Source organism: Diabrotica virgifera, chromosome 1 (assembly GCF_917563875.1).
Source record: "Diabrotica virgifera virgifera chromosome 1, PGI_DIABVI_V3a".
Taxonomy (NCBI): domain Eukaryota; kingdom Metazoa; phylum Arthropoda; class Insecta; order Coleoptera; family Chrysomelidae; genus Diabrotica; species Diabrotica virgifera.
This window is the reverse complement of record NC_065443.1, coordinates 25,033,936-25,055,495: the sequence shown is the minus strand read 5'-3', so window position 1 is coordinate 25,055,495 and position 21,560 is coordinate 25,033,936. Positions and strand designations below refer to the sequence as shown.

General features: G+C 33.8%; 1 protein-coding gene across 1 annotated transcript; it reads left to right on the top strand.

The window, feature by feature from the left end:
- Positions 1 to 1,090: 1,090 nt before the first annotated feature.
- On the top strand, positions 1,091 to 20,084 carry LOC114324175 (putative defense protein 1). The gene is made up of 4 exons (XM_050655340.1): positions 1,091 to 1,219; positions 6,208 to 6,526; positions 15,316 to 15,404; positions 19,875 to 20,084. The coding sequence occupies exons 2-4, from the start codon at positions 6,209 to 6,211 to the stop codon at positions 19,942 to 19,944; spliced, it is 477 nt and encodes a 158-aa protein (XP_050511297.1). The 5' UTR covers positions 1,091 to 1,219; position 6,208; the 3' UTR covers positions 19,945 to 20,084.
- Positions 20,085 to 21,560: the final 1,476 nt, after the last annotated feature.

Below are 21,560 nucleotides of genomic sequence, written 5' to 3'. Positions count from 1 at the left end.
GTTACTGATAAGGTACGTTATCTAGAGTTTCGAGGGTTTTTGGCATTTAATTAATGCAAAACAGATTAGGTACTCGAGGGTTTTTGGGATAGCTGAACATGAATATGTCTTTAGAACTGACTCCCGGAGCAGCTGGTTCCAAGGGTCACTGTTGAGGCACGTCATCTTCTGAAGTTGTCGAGAGTTTTCGGCACTAAATTAATGCAAACAGATTACTCAGTGGTTTTTGGAGTTGATAAACACGAATATGACATTATAATCGACCTCCGGAGCACCTAGTGCCCAGGGTGACTGACATGCACGCCTCTTTATGGAATTTCGATGCTTTCTGACACTAAATTGAGACAAATTGGTTACTCAGAGAGTTTTTGTGGTTGCTGAACACGAATACGCCATCAGAATCGATCTCCGAAAACCTAAAACTCTCGAAAATCAGAAGATGACGCGCATATCTGTCAGCTTGCACACTAGGTGGTCCGAAGGTTGGTTCTGATGTCATATTCGCCTTCAGCTACCCCTAAAACCCCGCTATTAATCGGTTTGCATTAATTTGGTGATGTATACCCTCGAAACTCCAGAATATGTCGTGCTTCAGTAGTGACCCTGGGCACCAGGTGCTTCGGGGGGTCGGTTCTGATTGCGTACTCATGTTTACTAACCCTAAAAACCCCTGAATAACAAAATCTGGCCCTTATTATACTGATTTTGCCATGTTTATGTACTTTTGGATGCATTTTTGGATGCAATCATGCATTTCCAGCAATTTTTCTATAGTAGACTTTTTTCCTGATGTCACCCCGAATACAATGCAAAAAGTTGGAAGTCTCTAGATGCTGTATTTAAAAATTGATTAATTCCATTATTTTTAGTTCTAAATGCCCTAGTTCATTTAAAGACTTTATGAAACCAATCGTTGATGAAAGATAAAATAAAAAATAGAAAATTTAGTAAATTTTATAAAAAATTATATAGTAATATTTTGTACCTTGCTGTATAAACAATGATTTCTTGCAATAAAAACTATAATCTAATAATAAACTGTTTGTAGTGTGTGGCAAATATGAATTAGCATAATTTTCAAGTGCATTAGTTGGGCCCCAATGTCTGCATTATGTTACCTTTCAATGGCCATGAACAAAGAGAAAGAATCAGCTGCAGAACCCATTCTCTAGTAGAATAGTAGTAGTTCTGCATTATTAGTTCTTTGTTTATGTACCATGTAAGTAATAACTTTTTATTGGTGAATATGTATCTAAATGTTCATAATTATTATTTTGCACCTCATATATTAAAATATTATATTAAAGAGCTTTTAAAACTATTTTTGCTGATGTTGAATTTTGAAAAAAAATGTTTAAAATGGATCCTTTTAATAATTGAGTAATTTTTAAATTATTTCAATAAATGGTTTCTTGCATTTTTAATAGTTTTTTTATAGACTGGAGGATTTTTTACTTCCAAGATTATTCAATCTGCGTGGTTATTAGCGCCTCTCGGTATTACAAAATTTAGTTTATTTAGTTGCATTGGTTTATGTATTTTGTTGTATACGAATATTGATTTAATTTAACACTGGTTAATTTTTTTTTTAGTATGGTATAACTAAACCCAAACCCAGACATCCAAAGTGAAAGTTATCCTCCAACACCAAATTGTTCTATATGGTCCAAATAAAGTTCAGAAAGTCACATCATTTTGAGCGTCGGGTTCGGGAGAAATCGGTAAATTCGTAGTTTTTTACTAGTCCAGAAAGCCACTGCGCATCCGCTAGGAAAAATATTCTAATTCGGATTTTTTGCACAATCTTACTCAAAAAGGACCCCTTTTAACAAATTTGCATGTTGCAGGACCAAAAGTTGGTCAAAATTTTTTTAAACGTTTTTTTTTGTTTTTTTCCTAAAATTATTTTTTTTGCATGGAACAAAATTTTATTAGGTTTTTTGGATCATTCCAAACAGAAAAGGTCTTTGGTGACTTTTCTCTAAAGTTGATAGTTTTTGACATATAAGCGATTAAAAATTGAAAAATTGCGAAATCGGCCATTTTTGACCCTCAAAAACTATGTGAAAAACTGAAAATTTGAATGTTGACAAGGTAGGTAGACATTTTTTAACCATCGATTGATGAACTCCCGAAGAGTATTTTGCAATACAATATTCAAAACTCCTTTGTTTTTTAATTGCTAATCAAGCGTGCGTGACACTATTTTCCACCGAGAGTATGGTGCAAATGAAAGGAATAAGTTCGTTATTGCGTAAACCGGCGACTTTAAGGAAAAAACCCGAAACCGGTCGATTTTTATTTTTAAGTTATGATATTGTGGCATATATGGTATACTAGTGACGTCATCCGTCTGGGCGTGATGACGTAATCGATAATTTTTTTAAATGAGAATAGAGGTAGTGTGCTAGCTTATTTGAAAGGTTCTTCAATTCTCTATTCAGTAATATAAACATTTACATAATTATTTATACAGGGTGTCTAATAATTTAATTTTGTTGTCAATTTGCCAAATGATTTAATTTAATAAAAAATTTTTGGACACCCTGTATAAATAATTATGTACATGTTTATATTACTGAATAGAGAATTAAAGAATCTTTCAAATGAGCCAGCACACGACTCGTATTCTCATTTAAAAAAATCATCGATTACGTCATCACGCCCAGATGGATGACGTCACTAGTATACTATATATGCCACAATATCATAACTATAAAAATCGACCTTTTTCGGGATTTTGGCTTAAAGTCGCCGGTTTACGAAATAACGAATTTATTCCTTTCATTTGCACCATACTGCATACACATGCAACTGTGGAAAATAGTGTCGCGCACGCTTGATTAGTAATTAAAAAACAAAGGAGTTTTGAATATTGTATTGCAAAAATCTCTTCGGGATTTCATCAATAGATGTTTAAAGAATATCTATCTACCTTGGCAACATTCAAATTTTCAGTTTTTCACATAGTTTTTGAGGGTTAAAAATGGCCGATTTCGCAATTTTTCAATTTTTAATCGCTTATATGTCAAAAACTATCAACTTTAGAGAAAAGTCACTAAAGACCTATTCTGTTTGGAATGATCCAAAAAACCTAATAAAATTTTGTTCCATGCAAAAAAAAATAATTTTAGGAAAAAAACAAAAAAAAAACGTTTAAAAACTTTTTGACCAAATTTTGGTCCTGGCAACATGCAAATTTGTTAAAAGGGGTCCTTTTTGAGTAAGATTGTGCAAAAAATCCGAATTAGAATATTTTTCCTAGCGGATGCGCAGTGGCTTTCTGGACTATACGTTTTTCGTCAATATTTCTAAAACCATGCGGTTTAGCATGAACAACCTTCTATACAAAAATGTTTTACATTAAATTGGAAATAAAAAAGGCTCTATGCATAATCCTTCTAAAATGAACGGTTCCAAAGTTACGGAGGTAGTATAGTATAATTGGTCCAAAAAAGGTCTAACCCAGACATCCAAAGTAAAAGTTTTCCTCCAACACCAAATTGTTCTATATGGTCCACATATTGTTCAGTAAAAAGTTATACCATTTTGAGCGTCCGGTTTGGGGGGTGGGAGAATTCGGTAAATTAGTAGTTTTTTTACGTTTTTTGTCAATATTTCTAAAACTATGCTTTAGCGTAAACAATGTTCTGTAAAAAAATGTTCTGCATAAAATTCAAAACGGTTCCAGAGTTACGGAGGGTGAAAAGTGGAATTTTTCGATACCTTTTTATATTTTTTGGGCAATTTTATGATTGCATTTTATGGACAGCACTGTGTTTTGTAAATAAAATTTGCTATTTCAGTGGCCGATGGTATGTTAGTGATAAGCCCTTGAAGAAACATCAACCTCACCAACCAAAATCATCATCAATTCCAAAAAATATAAGAAGTATCGAAAACCTCCACTGTTCACTCTCCGTAACTCTGGAACCGTTGATTTTATAACAATTATATATAGGATCTTTTTTGTTTTAAATTTTATATAGAACATTTTTGTATAGAACTTTGTTTACGCTAAAGCATCGTTTTAAAAATATTGACGAAAAACGTAAAAAACTACTAATTTACTGACGTCTCCCCCATCTCCCCCCAAAACCGAACGATCAAAATGGTGTAACTTTTTACTGAACAATAATATGTGGACCATATAGAACAATTTGGTGTTGGAGGAAAACTTTTACTTTGGATGTCTGGGTTAGGCCTTTTTTTTACCAATTATACTATACTACCTCCGTAACTTTTGAAATGTTTATTTTAGAAAGATTATGCATAGATCCTTTTTTATTTCAAATTTAATATAGAACATTTTTGTATAGAAAGTTGTTCATGCTAAACCGTATAGTTTTAGAAATATTGACGAAAAACATAAAAAAACTACGAATTTACCAATTTTCCTCCCCTCTCCCCCCCAAACCCGACGCTCAAAATGGTGTGACTTTTTTTCTGAACAATATGTGGACCATATAGAACAATTTGGTGTTGGAGGATAACTTTCACTTAGACTTATCACGTAAATTTCACTATTTTTTCTTACACAGTATTTTTTATAGGTTTTCTTATACCATCTTATTTATTACATTAAATAAAAATACCTACTGTACTTTATATACTTTCAGTTGCTTCTTACAGGTCTTTGCTTAATTGTTTCTTTTTCAAGCTCCCATAGTTTTCCTTTCTATTGAATCAACTGCTTTTTCCATGTCTATAAAACCTATGTATATGTATTTCTTTATTTTTCTTTAAGGCTTTCTCTATTACTTGTTGTAAGTATAGCGAATATATATAGTCTTGTATGCTATGTCCTTTTCTGAATATGCTTTGTACAGTTAACTATACATCGGTTGCTATTTTGTTAACACTACTTGTTGGAGATCAAACGGAACTTAAAGCCGGCCACTCACGGTACTTTGGTGTCTTTCGACAAGATCGTCGATGAGATCAAATCTGCAGTACTGTAGCAGACAGGTTAGTTTGTCTGCGGTCAAGTCAAATTGTACGATTTCGTTGGATGCACGGTCACACACGATCAAAATTCTTGTCAATTCGACAAAGTTGAACTACTCCGCAGTACCACAGTATAGAAACCACACAGTAGAACCACTCTCCGAAAAATTGGAAGTAAAATCTGTAGTCGCGCAATGTTCTTAGTCGCTTTTGCCCCACTCCCGCATTGATAGTCGCATAAAAAGGTACGGATTTTAACAGGAAAAACCCGCAATCACCACTGGTGAATTACCAATTGCGTACTGCCGGTATTACTTCTTGAGATCAAAGCGCCGACAGAGGAGTGGCTTTACTGTGGAACCTCTACTGTGGCAGTAGGATACTACGCTGCCAAACTTAAATCCCCAAGAGAAGGCAAACAACATTGTAGTTGAAAATGGGAATAGGGACAATCTTATTGAGAAATGAATTTTAATAGGAAAGTAAAGAAAAAATAAATTTGTCGTTATATTTTTTAAAATGAAAGAATTTTTTACTTTTTAAGTAGTTTTCCTATATTTAAATTTAATTATGAGTTTGGTAGACTACTGCTTGTCATTGCATTATTAGATAACACACGATTATCTAATCCAGCAATATTATAATCTTTACGACCTAGATCCTATCTTTTTAAATATCGTTCTGCAAGGAAGTACAATCATTTTTTATGTTGACCTTCCCAACTGCAAATAAAAATGCCGGCTGGAGATTTATTGTTCTAAAAAACTAAATACTTAAGTAAATACTAGTTACAATATACAGGCTGTTTAAAACTATGTATATTAAAAAAAGCAAAAAAGTTTTAAGGAAAAAGTAGCAATCTGAATTTGCAAAATAGCGATTTAATAGCGAACTTGAATATTGCTAGCATAGTTTATATTAGATCTTTGGCAGCACGATTCTGCACTGGAATTTTACTATGCAGATGATCTAAGAGCGATAGAGTAAAGGGTCGTTTTCACGCAACGTCTTATTGTACGTTTTGTGTGTCATACAAAACGTGCGACAAAACGTTTTATCAATAAGCGGATTTAATTTTTTCGATTCGACAAGACGTAAGTTTTGCTGTTTACACGCCACATTATACACTGGACAAAACGTATGTTTTGTATGACACACAAAACGTACAATAAGACGTAGCGTGAAAACGACCCTTTATATTTAATAAATTACACTACTCATATCTGCTTTTTATTTGCAAAAAATGTTTTTTTTGTTTAGCATGGCTAGAATCATTCTTCTTTCCATCGTGCTCTCCATAATCTACAGCAGCGATGCCTTTTCCGGTGGAGCACCTCCAACAGTATGCGACGATATGACCCCTGTTCACTTAGTAGGTCCTAAAACCTCTAAACTTCCATACAACGTGACCGTTGATAGAAGCGAAGTAAAAGGAGGTGAAATTGTTGAAATTTCAATCCAAGGATCGTATAAGGGTGTACTAGTAGAAGTTAGGAATGGTAAGAAAGCAGCAGGCACCTTTATTGTTTCCAGTGATGATCGTTTCGTGAAGACAATTGACTGCCATGGATCAAAAAAGGTAAGAATACCTAAATCTGGATTAGTGTTATGTAGCAAGTATTAATTATGTATGTAGGCAAATAAACAAATCAGCTACTTCATTGATTTATTGAAAACTTTGCTTTATTCTTTGTTAGATCATCATCAGTTCAACTACAAAAAATAATTGGTGTAAGTTTACAAGCAAGAGCCAACTACCAATAATGGTGGATTAATACTTAGAAACAATTTGTAGGTATTTTTAGTTATTGTATAAAAATAAACTACAGGGTTACTTAATACTAAAACTAAAGAGACTTACCGAAAAACAAAAACTGAAACCTTCATTGATCTATGTTATATTCATACATAGAAAGAAATGATACTAAGTACCTGTAAAAGGGCATTAAAGTTAGAACATTTAGGGTTCGTGCAAAAATGTGTTCGATATGAAAAGGTTTGTACGCTAGACCAATTTTTATTATTTGTTTGGAAAGAAATATGAGGTATATAGTGATTTTTATTTGTTTTGTATGATGGAAGAATGATATGTCTGCCTCAGATTATCAATATGTCTTACTAAATCTGTGGGATGTTTAAATATTCGTTACATTTCTAGGAGGGATCTCTTATAATAATTTGGTTGTTTGCAAAGTATTTTGACATTTTTGAAGTAGATTGGTGTTTGGTTCAAATGGCCAATATAGCAGCAGTTGCACTCTGCACAGGGTATGTGATGTTGTGTGTCCGCTATAACTTTTCCCATGCGTCACGATTCATTTTCAAACAAATTAAGTCAAAACATAAAGTGAAACGTACGCCGATGTGTGTAGTATATAGTATACAGTATACAAAATGTATATACACATCGACGTTCGTTTCACTTTATGTTTTGACTTAATTTGTTTGAAAATGAATGGTGACGCATGGGAAAAGTTATAGCGGACTAACAATAGACAACATTAGTGTGTTCTAAAGGGGTAAATGAAGTTTTGATTCTCGAAAATAACTTTTCTTCAGTTCTGGTATTTTTTAGGGGTATTTTAACTGGTAATTTATTGAAGAGTTTGGTATTATTTGTGATTTGTGGGAAATACGGGGGAGAGGCATACATTTCACCCCAGAACTAGGTACAAAATATGCCTTTTCTTTAATACGTCTTGATATGCCTCTAGTTAAAAATAAGTTTATTTTAACTTTTCGATTTCCACTTCGGTATTAAGAACGATATCTAATATTCGCAGTGAGAGTTATTAGAAACATTGCAAAATTTTTCAAGTTTATTTATTTATGCAAAGTTAAACAAAACGTTTTGCTCATGATCTTGTAATAAATATTGACAGTGATTCTTGCAAATATATGACTTTTACCAAATGCATAAACTGTTAATGACTAGGTAATTGATTTAAAAGTACTTGATAGTAAAATATTTCTTTCATTTTCTTGACAAACGTGTTTTCAAGGCTCTATGGGATACAAAACAGACTTAAGTATTGCAATTCTGAAGAAGGTCAATTTACATAATTTATAAAAATATTTCTCTCATATTATATTTTCTCTTGTCAAGATACAGAACATGCCATAATTACAAGGGAATAGCCCTACTAAACGTCGCATATAAAATACTTGCAGTACATATAAAAGACAAGATACCACAAAAGAACTGGACAGATCTCTGCTGTATTGTATTGATAAACTCTTTAACCTATTTAAGATCGAAAAAATTCACCAGAATGATTACCAATGTCCAAAGCCCCCGTAAGAGTTGATGGGGCCTGTGTGCAAACAAGAATTTTGGCGCCCCTTGGACATTTTAGTTCATGTTTATTTATTTATTTTTTAGAAGGTAGGTCGATAGGTGCTTGAAATAAAGCAAAAAACTGAAGTTTAGAAGTCATAATGAGTTTTCCCCGAAAGTGCTTTTTTGGTTATTTCACGTTGAAATATTCGATTTGGAATTTGACGAATAAGAACGTTTTTCTCATCAGCTCCAATTTAGCTTTCACTAGGTCTATAGACTTCATGAATACACCATTTTTTTCGTTTTTTTATGAGCTACATTTTTGATAACAATATTTTTCGATAAAATACTTAGTTTTTGAGTTATTTACGAAAAACCGTCTAAAAACATTTTTTTTTGTTGAGAAATAAACATTTTTACTCACAAATAACTCACCAAATAACTTTTAAACCTATATTTTTTCACCACCGAGAAGGGGATTTATTCACCTCCCAAGCAAAAACAATCAACGACAAAGTTCAACATTGAAGTGGAGGATAAGGGTAGAACCTACATCCAAATTTTCGTACAATTTGTTGGTCACCCTAAAAATTACACGGCATCGCCGTATTTCACGTCCATTTGCTGGGCTATAGGTACAATAGAAAAATAAAAAATAGCTATTGTAGTAGCGATATTTTCTGAGACATTGCTGTTGCAAATTCATCAATTACATCTCTTAACATTTATACCATCAAACATTTCTTGTTCAATTGCTAATGTTGCTAGCCTAGGCAATCGTTCTTGAAGCATTGTCCAAATGATTTTTAACTTTGAAAAATATCTCTCGTCAGCAGCTAAAGATACAGGTAATGTCAAAAGAATTCTTAGTGAAATGCTTACGTTTGGAAGGTTGAAGATTAAATTGTTTTCAAATATATGTTGTAAAATACTAAAGGGGTCAGTATCATCAGGTAATGAAAATAACTTTTTAACTGCATTAAACAAATCATTGGAGTCTATACATATCCTTATTATCCTGATCTGTCAGTCATTCTTCAAGAACAAAACAACGTTATAAAAGATCGCTGTCACTTAATTTAAATATGTTTCGTGTGTATTTATACCTAATCCTATTTAATTTCTCAACTTTTGTTTTAAAATTAATTTTTATTTTTTTTTGCAAATTATTTTTCAATTTTTAACCCTGGGTTTTGGCGCCCCTAAAGGATGGCGCCCGTGTGCATTGCACACTTTGCACATATGGTAGCGGGGGCCCTGCCAATGTCAGAGAGACTAGACACGGCACATAAAAAAAGGAAGAATAAAAATAAAGCCTAATATCCAGAAAGACTCGTCAAATTGCAATGGCATTTTATATGCCACTTCTTTTTATCTGTAGTAAGAAATGAAAACAATATGGATAAAAACTCTAACAGGTGTAGTACACTTGGTGTACACTTTTTTAAATTTAATTATGACAATCTTGCCGCTCCATGTGTATTAATTACGTAATTTAAATAAATCACTTTTTTTAGAACTGGTACCTGTTTTTCTTCACATAAGCTGTTTTTAATATGATTGCATATTAATGGCACTTGGTTATTCCATCGATCTAGATTATTGATAAAATTCTGGGATTACCCATATATCTAAATATTTAATTTTTATTTTTGTTACATATTTAACACTACCTATACAGTAGAAATAAAAAAAGGCATACTGAAAGTAAGTTAAATATAACTAATAAATCTCATGAAAAATCAAAGAATTTAAGTCACCTTAAAATTAACGCTGTGTCTAGGTACACGCTAACTTATACGCAAATCAAAAAGTTAATTTTTATTTGCATAAAGTACAGTGAGTGTCAGAGTGAGGTTAAATATACCCCTGTTGAGCTGGCTCCCCTACCTTGCAGAAATTAAAAAACAAAAATAGCGCTAAATTAGGGGTTTTATGTGCTTTCATATCCCCCAGAATAAAAATTTTGAGCTCGTTACACTGGGCAGGAATTTAATATTTTTTGATGACTCAGCCCCCCCACCACTTAAAAATAGAGATATTGAAACGATCTTTGTGGCAGAATTACGAGCTATTTATGAGCTTTTGAAGTGATACAGTTTCGATTTTTGAGCTCATCCCCTTAACCCCCAAACTACTCTAATTGATTCAACTCAAGAGAAAAATGTTGAGAAAAATTAAATATATCGTATCGCGCTTTCTTATAATTCGTATGGCGTATAAATTCTAAGAATAAACTCTTAACATACGCGCATTATCATTATTAACCCATTCGCAAAAAACCCTCCCCAGCTTGCCGGCTTAAGAAAGAGAACTTTGTACTTACAATGAACAAAATTAATTATTTTGCCACTACATATCGTTTACTAATCGCGTATTTTCCGAGCTCATAGATTAGTAAACGATTATTTACTAGCAAAATAATTAATTTTATTCATTTTATGTACAAGTCTGTCTTAAGCCCGGAAGATGGGGAGGTTTTCTTGTAAAGGGTTGTAGCTCAATAATCGAAATGTGCGTATTTTAAGAGTGTATTCTTAGAATTTATATGCTATCGCTATACGAATTATACCCACGATACAATATATTTTAATTTTTCTCTTACCCCCTCTGTAGCTCAGTGGTAAGAGCGCCTACCTTTTAATCGAAAGGTCCGAGAGGTCCTGAGTTCGAATCTCACCAGGGTAGAGAATTTTTTCGTTTATTATAAATTAATAAATGAAAATAGTTTCTATCCTTGTGGGATCGGTACTCACCAGAGGGACCGCAGACGTTCGGATACTATTAGGTCTCTTTGCAAAGACAATGACGTCGACTTTGCAAAGTAACAAGACACTTACTCAACACACACACACACACACACTACACATAACACTAGGTACCTAACTGCAAAAATTCAAAAAATATTTACCTAATTGGAAAAATCCATACAGTACCATCACCATGCCAATGACCATTAGTTTTTAAGGCATTAGCTAAATAAAAAAAAAACTTTTCTCTTAAGTTGAATCAATTAAAGGGTTGTTTGGTAGTTTGGGGGTTAAGGGAATGAGCTTAAAAATCAAAACTATATCACTTCGAAAGCTCATAAATAGCTCGTAATTCTGCCGCAAAGATCGTTTCAATATCTCTCCCTAAAGTAGTTAAATTCCTGCCCAGTGTAACTCAAAACTCAAAGCTTTCAATCTGCGGGATATGAAAGCTCATATATAGCTCGTAAGTTAGCGCTATTTATTTTTTAATTTCTGTAAGCTAGGGGGGGGGGGCAGCTCAACAGGAGTGTTAGATATGTTTGTGGTTTAATCGCGTTGTCTTTACACTTTAATATTAATTAGTAAATAGTTTTTATTAAATTAGTGGACAATTATTTAATTCTTTGATAGTTTTAGTGAAATAGTATTACCGCCCAAAATTAAAATAAAAAGAAAATCTAAAGGTGCCGATCACACCGTTATTGGATTAAAGCGAAAACGAAAATAATTTTATGAGCTCTGACAATAATAATTATCTTAGGTATAAAAATTATTTTAACAGTATTTTGTACATGTCATGTCAACTAAATGTATATTTTGCTAACCTGAGTATATATTTTTATATACACATTACACATTCATATATTACAATTAAGTTTGACACATCTCAATAGTTCTGCTTCCCTTCCCTTAATCACAAATATTTGTCTATCAAACAAACACTAAACACACCAAAAAATCGTAAAATTAGCGTGTACCAAAATACAGTCACAGCGCACGCTAAATAATGACGTCACTGGCTTGATGACGTTTCGTTCGCGTGTATCTAACTTTTGTGTACCTAGACCCAGCGTAAAATTAATGCTATTGGCTGGTAAAGCTGTCGTTTTTGCGTTTGTAATTTTATTTACACTGTTTTCTAAATTTTAAGGTTTAGGCTAATACTTTTTTGATAACACACAAAAAACGTCAAGCGGCGACGAATAGGTCTTCTCATTCACAGTCATTTGTTTCGAGCTTCTGTCATGTGTCACATAATATTAATATACCCACGTCATACGTTATTATATATGTTATAGTCAAATCCCGAATTTCAGGCACTCCTAGGTTTGACTAGGCAATCGAGTCTGACTGACGGTCTTAGTCAAAGCCCGAAATAAATTACAGTTTCGGCCTTTGACTAGTCAAACCTAGGAGAGACTACGTTGGTCAGGCAAAGCTCGAAATTTAATTTTATGAAATCGGGACTTGACTAGTCAAACCCCGATCAGCTATAAAAATGTCGTAATTTGTTAGATTAGGTTTAATAGAACGTCATTTTGAATTGTAATATTTATTATTTTTATATTGTCGTAATTAAAATAAAAAAAAAATGGTGTTTATTCTCGCATGTTGAAGCATTATGGCATTTAGAGTTGCACAATACGTTAGACCTTTTACACTTACATGGTTTTGAAGAGCACTTCTTATTGCAGTAGTATTTTATAAATCCTTGTCCAAATTTAGAATCTTTTGTACTAATTTCTCTTAGAGACAGCTTAACGCCTGAAACATCTTCGAAATTAGGAACATTTTTTTGCATTCTCTTATTTGATTTCTGGAAAAAAGTGTGTTTATTGTTTCGTATTTCGTACCAACCCTATATAAACCGTCAATTATTGTTTTATCTTGTATGACACCCAAAATATTTCGAGCATCTCCTGGGCACGCGTTCGAGCATGCGTTGTGCACAGACAGAAAAGATTAAAATAAATAAAGGAAATGCGATTGAAGGTCTTCATGCCCTTCTTCTTCTTTAAGTTCCATCTTCTATCGAAGGTTGGAAATCATCATGGCAATGCGGACCCTGTTGACTGCCGCTCTAAATAGCTCTGCACTACTGCATTCGAACCATTCCCGTAAGTTCTTAAGCCAGGATGTTCTTCGTCTTCCCACATTTCGCTTTTCTCGAATTTTGCCTTGCATAATAAGTTGTAATAATGAGTATTTTTGCCCTCTCATCACATGTCCCAAGTACTCAAGTTTTCGACTTTTGATAGTTAGTATTATTTCCGGTTGATTTCCTATCCTTCTAGTTACTTCCACGTTCGACATTCTTTGAATCCATGATATTCGTAGGATTCTTCTGTAACACCAAAATTCAAAGGCGGCCAACTTATTCAAATGGACTTGTTTCAACGTCCACACTTCCAAGCCATAAAGAAGAGTAGAGAACACGTAACATCGAAGCATCCTTAGGCGTAGTTCTAACCTTATATCCCGACAACAAAGAAACTGTTTAAGTTTAATGAATGATGCACGTGCTATTTCAATACGTGTCTTAATTTCTTTGGTTTGGTCTACATTTGATGTTATCCTTGTTCCTAAGTATTTGTAGTTATCCACACTCTCAATCACAGTATCTTCAATAGTTAATTGGATGTTTACATGTGCTGATTTAGTTATGATCATGCATTTAGTTTTCTTAAAATTCATCTTCAGTCCGTACTCATAACAGTGTTCATTAAGGCGTTGCATTACGTTTTGTAAATCATTGTTGTTATCTGTTATTATTACTGTATCTTCTGCCAAACGTAAGTTGTTCAAAACTTCTCCATTGATAGATATACCTTCTATTGAATCTGAGAGCGCTTCTTGAAATACCGTTTCACTGTAGACATTGAAAAGTAGTGGAGACAGCACGCAACCCTGACGGACTCCTCTCTGTATTTTGATATCTTGGGTGTCCTGGTTGTCAACTCTAACCTTGTCAGTTTGAGTCCAATATGCTCAGGCTAATGCTATGAAACAATTAAGTGAAAAAAAATGTCCTCCAATTTCGATCGGAAAAACTGTAACAATACCTATCCCCAGCTTTGATAGAGCCAAAGTGGATGCTCGAAATATTTTGAGTAGTATACAAGATAAAAAAATTGACGGTTTATATCGAGTTGGTACGAAATACGGAACAATAAACACACTTTTTTCAAGAAATCAAATAAGAGAATGCAAAGAGAAATTTCCTAATTTCGAAGATGTTCCAGACGTTAAGCTGTCTCTGTCTCTAAGAGAAATTAGTAAAAAATATTCTAAATATGGAGGACAAGGATTTATAAAATGCTACTGCAATAAGAAATAGTCTTTTAAATTACGTAAGTGTAAAAGGTCTAAAGTATTGTGCAACTCTAAACTCTTGACTAGTCAAACTTGACTGTGCAACTCTTGACTTGCAACCCCGATTTCATAAAATTAAATTTCGACCTTTGCCTGACCAACTTAGTATCTCCTAGGTTTGACTAGTCAAAGGCCGAAACTGTAATTTATTTCGGGCTTTGAATAAAACCGTCAGTCAGACCTGAGGATTGCCTAATCAAACCTAGGAGTGCCCGAAATTCGGGCTTTGACTATAACATATATACCAATGATACAAACCAAAGACGTACGATGCAGATATATTAATATTATGTGACACATGACAGAAGCTCGAAACAAATGACAATCGATGAAAAGCCCTATACTGGTGACCAAGATCATTCAATGTTGTCTTTTCTTCCAATCCAAAACTCTGGAAAATATTATTGTAGTGACTTGACGAATCAAAGCTTGATGCGTGGGGGGGGGCCGTCGTATTTATAATCATTTTAAATAATAAGTCTGATCGTTTATAGCCGAGAATATTTCTGGTCATCCTATAATCGTTTATTATCGATAAGGGAACATAACTATTATAAATAAATGATGGATTCTATAATATAAAGACCATTTGATATTTCAATAGGACAGTGCTCGTCCGTATTATGCTTTTTGGATGTTCGTTCGTCAGTAATTAGGGCAATATTTTCTACAGTACCTACATCATGTATTATGAGAGGAATCAGTATTGAATAGTCCCCTCGGTCGCCCGTTATGTTTCCCCTTAATTTACTTTCGTGAATATACCTAAAAAGGAAAATTTCTTTCAACACAATCAGCAGTTTTGGAAAATTTGTGGAAAATTGTAGATGAATGCAAATAATGAGAGTTTAAAATCGATCTGGAACTGCTTCGGAATGTACGGCTCTGTTTTATTTTAGTTGAATCACACTGTATAAGATTTTTGCATATTTTATGAGGATTAATTGAAATATTTAATTTCAGAATGCCCTAACTCACAAAAACTCTTTCACTAAAAAGGATAAAACATTCAAATGGAAAGCCCCTAGGATACCAGGAAAATATACTGTCATGTAAGTAGGTTCTTGGATTACGTATTTTATGAATTTGTTTAACAGTTTTTTCTTCTTGTTTCTGTTGTAAACTGCGCCGCTATTGTCACAAAGTACCTGATACTCTGGTCAAAAAGGATTTTTACTTAACAATTTTAATATTTCAAATATAAGACGAAAACAATAAGTTTAAGACAAAAAGACTCTTGAAGTACGATGATATATATTCTTCTTATTGATGTTTTTATCCATGACAAATATTAGCAATCATCATGGCAATATTTATTTTATCTGCAGCAGCGCGGAAAAGCTGCACAGATGTTGTGTTAAACTAGGTTCAGAGGTTCTTTACCCAGGTTGTTCTTCTTTCTCCTGTTCCTCGTTTTCCAAATATTCTGTACATATCTTCGTTCAAGATCCACGACTCAACAAAATAAAAATGACAGAGAATATATCTGGCAGCATTCTTACTTTTATACTAAGAGAGAGAAGAAATTTCAAGACAACATAAGTATTCCGATGGGTGAGTTGCCGGAATTTAATTAAAAATGAATATAATAAAACAAACGGTAATTTTATTGTTGTAACGAAAATGTGTTTCGTTTAGGTCTCTCGGAGAGGGTCGAGTCGGTGTGCGTGTGAACCGTTCGCATGCTGTGTAGTGACTGAAGAAAACAACCACAAACGATGATAATGTTTGTGTTTCTTTTCCCCTGACCAGATGAGCAAATAAATCACTAGGTCTGCTGTCTACTTTCGCAGTTTTAAGAAAAACAATTTCGAATTCATAGTGAGTTGTTGGCACAATAATTGTCTGATAAAGTACTTAATTAATGAGGATGCAGCTTGTTGCACCGCACATACGAAAAACAGATGTGACAGGGTAAAGCCATGTCTCTTAACATTTGTATTCGAATGACTAACGCTGTTTCGTTTTTGAGAAAAGATATTAAAATTAAAATTAGCAAAAATAGTAATTAAAGCGTATCGCTATACACCCCCCTCTGAGAGACTAAGACGATAGATAATACATAATATATACAAATTCCATATAATGAAAATTGAAAATAGGAAGAAAAAAAAATAATGCAAAGTTTCTACGAGGAGGACGAAAAAATCACTTAATACACTGTGAACTAACACTTTCTTGGTAGCTTCCGGTAAATCTTGCTCTTCTGCTGTTTGTTTTGCTGGATAGTGTCATTTCTTTTGTTTCGTGATGGGTAGAGTCGTGAAGCTCGTACGCTGGTTTCAATCTGTCTATGGAAATTGTTGATTGTTTTCCATTTACCCGGACGACAAAAGTCTTGTCACCTCGCTTAACAACTGGAAAAGGCCCGTGATATGGGTTTTCTAAGCTGCTTTTGATTGTATCACGTCGGGGTCACCAATATTCCGATGGGTGAGTTGCCGGAATTTAATTAAAAATGAATATAATAAAACAAACGGTAATTTTATTGTTGTAACGAAAATGTGTTTCGTTTAGGTCTCTCGGAGAGGGTCGAGTCGGTGTGCGTGTGAACCGTTCACATGCTGTGTAATGACTGAAGAAAACAACCACAAACGATGATAATGTTTGTGTTTCTTTTCCCCTGACCAGATGAGCAAATAAATCACTAGGTCTGCTGTTTACTTTCGCAGTTTTAAGAAAAACAATTTCGAATGCATAGTGAGTTGTTGACACAATCATTGTCTGATAAAGTACTTAATTAATGAGGGTGCAGCTTGTTGCATCGCACAGACGAAAAACAGATGTGACAGGGTAAAGCCATGTCTCTTAACATTTGTACTCGAATGACTAACGCTGTTTCGTTTTTGAGAAAAAATATTAAAATTAAAATTAGCAAAAATAGTAATTAAAGCGTATCGCTATATAAGTAAGTGCCGTTACATCTCCGAAAGAATAATACATATGAACATCACAATGGACTACCAAAAATGAAATGTTATATCTATCTATAGCCCCGAGGACTGCAAATCTAAGGAGGAACGAGAGGCGTTCTACGAACAGTTGCAAACCATCCTGGATGACATACCTCATGAAGAACACTTAATTCTTATGGGTGATTTTAATCACGTATCGGAAATGAAATAGTTCCAGGAGTAAAAAAAAGATTCAATGAAAACCATGTCAACGCAAATGGAGAACTCATGGCTAATATATGTGCTTTTAACGAACTGAGAATCAATAATACATTTTTCGACCATAAGCTTCAGTATAAATATACGTTTGAAAACTTCAGGGGGCACAAATCTATGATTGACTTTATAGTCACTAATAGAAAAATCCACCCAAAGCAGATTCTAGATATTCGAACTTTAAACTCAGCAGACGCAGGGAGTGAACACAAACTAGTCCTAGCAAAAATAAGAATGAAAATAACACCAAAACATTTCATACAGGAAATTACCGAGGAAAAATTCAAAGTAGAATCACTGTGGAACGATTCTACAAGAGAAATGTACGAAAGGAGGCTAGCACAGAAGATACAGCTGAAACAAATAGACGACATCGAAGATATAAACGCGACCTGGGAGAAAATTAAAAACAACATTGAAGAGGTAGCAACAGAAGCTCTAGGAAAACGCAAAGTCATACTGAACAAAAAAACAACAACAATACACCATGGTTCAGAAAATAAATACAAGAGAAATGTAAAGAGAAGGGAGAGGCCTACATGAAGTATAAAACATCAAACACTCCAGAATCCAGAGACACCTATAGAAGACTACGAAATGAAACAAAGCAATTAGTAAGAAGAACAAAAAATTAACACTGGGAACAGTATACAAAAATGATGGAAAGCGACTTCTATAGAATATAGAACACAAAAACAAATATGGGGATTCATAAGAAACCAACGGAAAGAAATGGCAGAATTGAAGGAATACAATAACATACCAGCAAAAGAATGGGAAAGATATTTGACGGAACAATTTAAAGGAAAGGAAAATAATAATCAACACAATAACCTACCTGAATTAAGACACGAAATAGAAATCGGTTTTCAGGAAGTAGAGATAGCCATAAATTCACTCAAAAACAGAAAGTCACCAGGACCAGACGGAATAACCAACGAGCTTCTAAAATACGGAGGAGAAAGTATAACAATAGAGATAAAACTTATACAAAAACTAATATTGCACTGCAAGATACCAGACACATGGAGAAACAGCATACTGATACCAATGTTCAAGAAAGGAGACAAAGAAGACCCCAACAATTATAGAGGTATAAATTTACTGAGCACCGCACTTAAGCTAACCACAAAAGTCCTAACCAACAAAATCAATAAACTAACAACTTTATCAGATGAACAACAAGGATTCAGATCCGGAAGATCCTGCGTAGACGCCGTATTTGTACTGAGACAAATCACAGAAAAGGCCATTGAGTACAATAAACCAGCGTATCTATGTTTTATAGACTTGACAAAGGCTTTCTATCGCATCCAAGTCGAAGACGTCTTACATTTACTGTCTCGTAGAAGAAGCATACCAATCAATATTATACAAACCATCGAAAACATCTATTTTCATAATCGAATACAGGTAAAGATAAATGGAAAACTAACGCAGTTTATACGAAGAAAAAACCAAATGTATGACAACATCTAAATACCCACTACGATGTAAAATCGAAATTGATGGGAAAATAATAAAGCAGGAAGCAAGGTTTAGATATCTGGGAATAGACATAACCAGTTACGGAGATGTTGAAGAGGAAGTACGACAACAAAGCTTAAAAGCAAGTAAAGCGGCGAGATCCCTTAATGACAATCTGGAAGAACAAACACCTAAGACAAGACACAAAAGCAAGAATCTATAAAGCAGCAATTAAACCTATATTGACATACACGGTGGAGACAAGACCTGGCACATCTAAAACGAGACGACTATGTACTAGAAACAACAGAGATGAAAATACTCCGACGAATATCAGGGAAAAGTCTATTGGATAGGGAGAGAAGCGAAAACATAAGAAGACATAAATGGATGGGAGACAAAACGGAAACAGGAGTGGAACGAACACATTAGTAGAATGACAAAGGATAGGATAGTGCGAATAGCAAGAGATAAGTCACCAAATGGACGAAGAAGTATTGGCAGACCAAGAAAGAGATGGTGCGATAACTTAAATAATTTAGGAGGCTAATATTGAAGAAGAAACAGGCTTTAAAGCCTACATACAAGAAGGAAGAAGAAGATACCAAGAGAGAGTTTGTGGCTCTTGAAGAAGGCCCTCATCCGTTTGAAGATTGATTTAGCCTTTCCGGGCTTTACCTTCTGGTGGTTGGTCCATTATTAATTAAGGTAGTTCGGAGGTAGTTGTAGTGCATCATTCTTTCTACTGGCGTTTGGTTGACGTGGAGTTGACTTTTTGTTATATTTTTCTTGCTAATTATTATGCGTTGATACATTCATACTGATAGTTGATGATATTATAAAGAAAATCTTAAAATTCGCTTCTAATATATCAATTTCTTTCAGGGTTACCGTTGTCAAAGAGGCGCTCACTTTCTGGGCCAGAAAACCAACCGCAGTTATAAATGTTGTGTAAATAATTATTGTAAAAATAAAATAAATGAACAATCAAAACGAGAGTTATTTAATCAACTAGAAGATTTTATACCTATTTCTTTTTGTCAATATAAAAATTTATAAACATTTATTTTTGTCAATACACACTATAAATTTTAATATATTTTATTTGTTTCCTTTTTTAATGGCATGGACTTTATACCAATCAGCCAGTCACAACATGACTACTATATCAAGAAGAATAAAAATATTTAGAGACCGTAAGTCCATAAAATATCAATAACGAAGAAAAATTAGTTCAATAGGTGTTGAGACGCAATTTAAGTACTGAAATATATTTGTTTCCTATGGTAGGGGAGCCCAAGCGGGGATTTTTGCAGTTACTCGAGCGCGTCAAATTATCACATGGGGAGAAACCTTGTACCCTATAAATGTACCTCTACCATATATTGGATCTTAATGCAGAAAAGTTCATTAAGGGGGGCCGAAAAAAGCTATTCTTAGAAAAACTCGAAATCGTCAGATTAAGATAAAGTAAGTTAATAGTCTAAGAGCTAGTGAACCCTTCGACTAACGGTCGTCCTGTAAGGCTAGAAATTTTTCTAGTGATAATTCATAGTACACCAAGGCTAAAAACCATGACCTGGCAGGCATCAGCGGTGCACGTGTATCTACCAGGTGAATCGAAAAGTGCAAATTTAGGGGGTAAAATAAATTTTCTCCTGTAAGGTTTAAATTTAAGTATGTGTTTAAGTAAGTCATTTAAAAGAAATGTGTACAATGACAGGCGATTCTGAAGAGCATAAGACCTTGCCAGGCGAGGGGAAAGATTAGGGGTTTTTCCTAAATTTATTTTTTTTGCATCGAACAAATTTTTTTTAGGTTTTTTGAATCATTCCAAACAGAAAAGGTCTTTAGTGATTTTTCTCTTAAGTTAATAGTTTTTGTTATATAAGCGATTGAAAATTTTGAAAATTGCGAAATCGACCATTTTTAACCCTAAATCGGAAAGTTGTCTAAAAATTTCAAAGTTGCCAAGGTAGGAAGATATTCTTTAAACATTGATTGATGAAATCCCAAAGAGTTTTTTGCAATACAATATCGGAAACCCCTTTGTTTTTTAATTGCTAGTCAAGCGGACGCGACACTGTAGTATAAGTGAGGACGTTTGAGTTGGCATAAATTCATTATCTCGAGAATGGGCAAATTTCAAGAGCAATCCTCAGACAGGTCGATTTTAATCGATAATTTTTTTTAAATGAGAGTAGGGGTTGTGTGATAGCTCATTTGAAAGGTTATTTAATTCTCTATTCACTAATATAAACATTAACATAATTATTTATACAGGGTGTACAAAAAAAATTTATTAAATTAACTTTGATTCAATTTGACAAATAGAAGAAAAATATTTTTTTGTACACCCTGTATAAATAATTATGTTAATGTTTATATTACTGAATAGAGCAATAAATAACCTTTCAAATGAGCTATCACACAACCCCTACTCTTATTTAAAAAAAGCATCGATTACGTCATCACGCTCAGATGGATGACGTCACTAGTATTATATATATACCAAAAAGTCCTAATTCAAAAATAAAAATCGACCTGTCTGAGGATTTCTCTTGAAATGTG

Coding starts and splice junctions, on each gene's coding strand:
- LOC114324175 (XM_050655340.1), top strand. CDS start 6,209: ATGGCTAGAATCATTCTTCTTTCCATCGTGCTCTCCATAATCTACAGC. Junction 6,527..15,315: donor ACTGCCATGGATCAAAAAAG/GTAAGAATACCT, acceptor ATTTAATTTCAG/AATGCCCTAACTCACAAAAA. Junction 15,405..19,874: donor CCAGGAAAATATACTGTCAT/GTAAGTAGGTTC, acceptor AATTTCTTTCAG/GGTTACCGTTGTCAAAGAGG.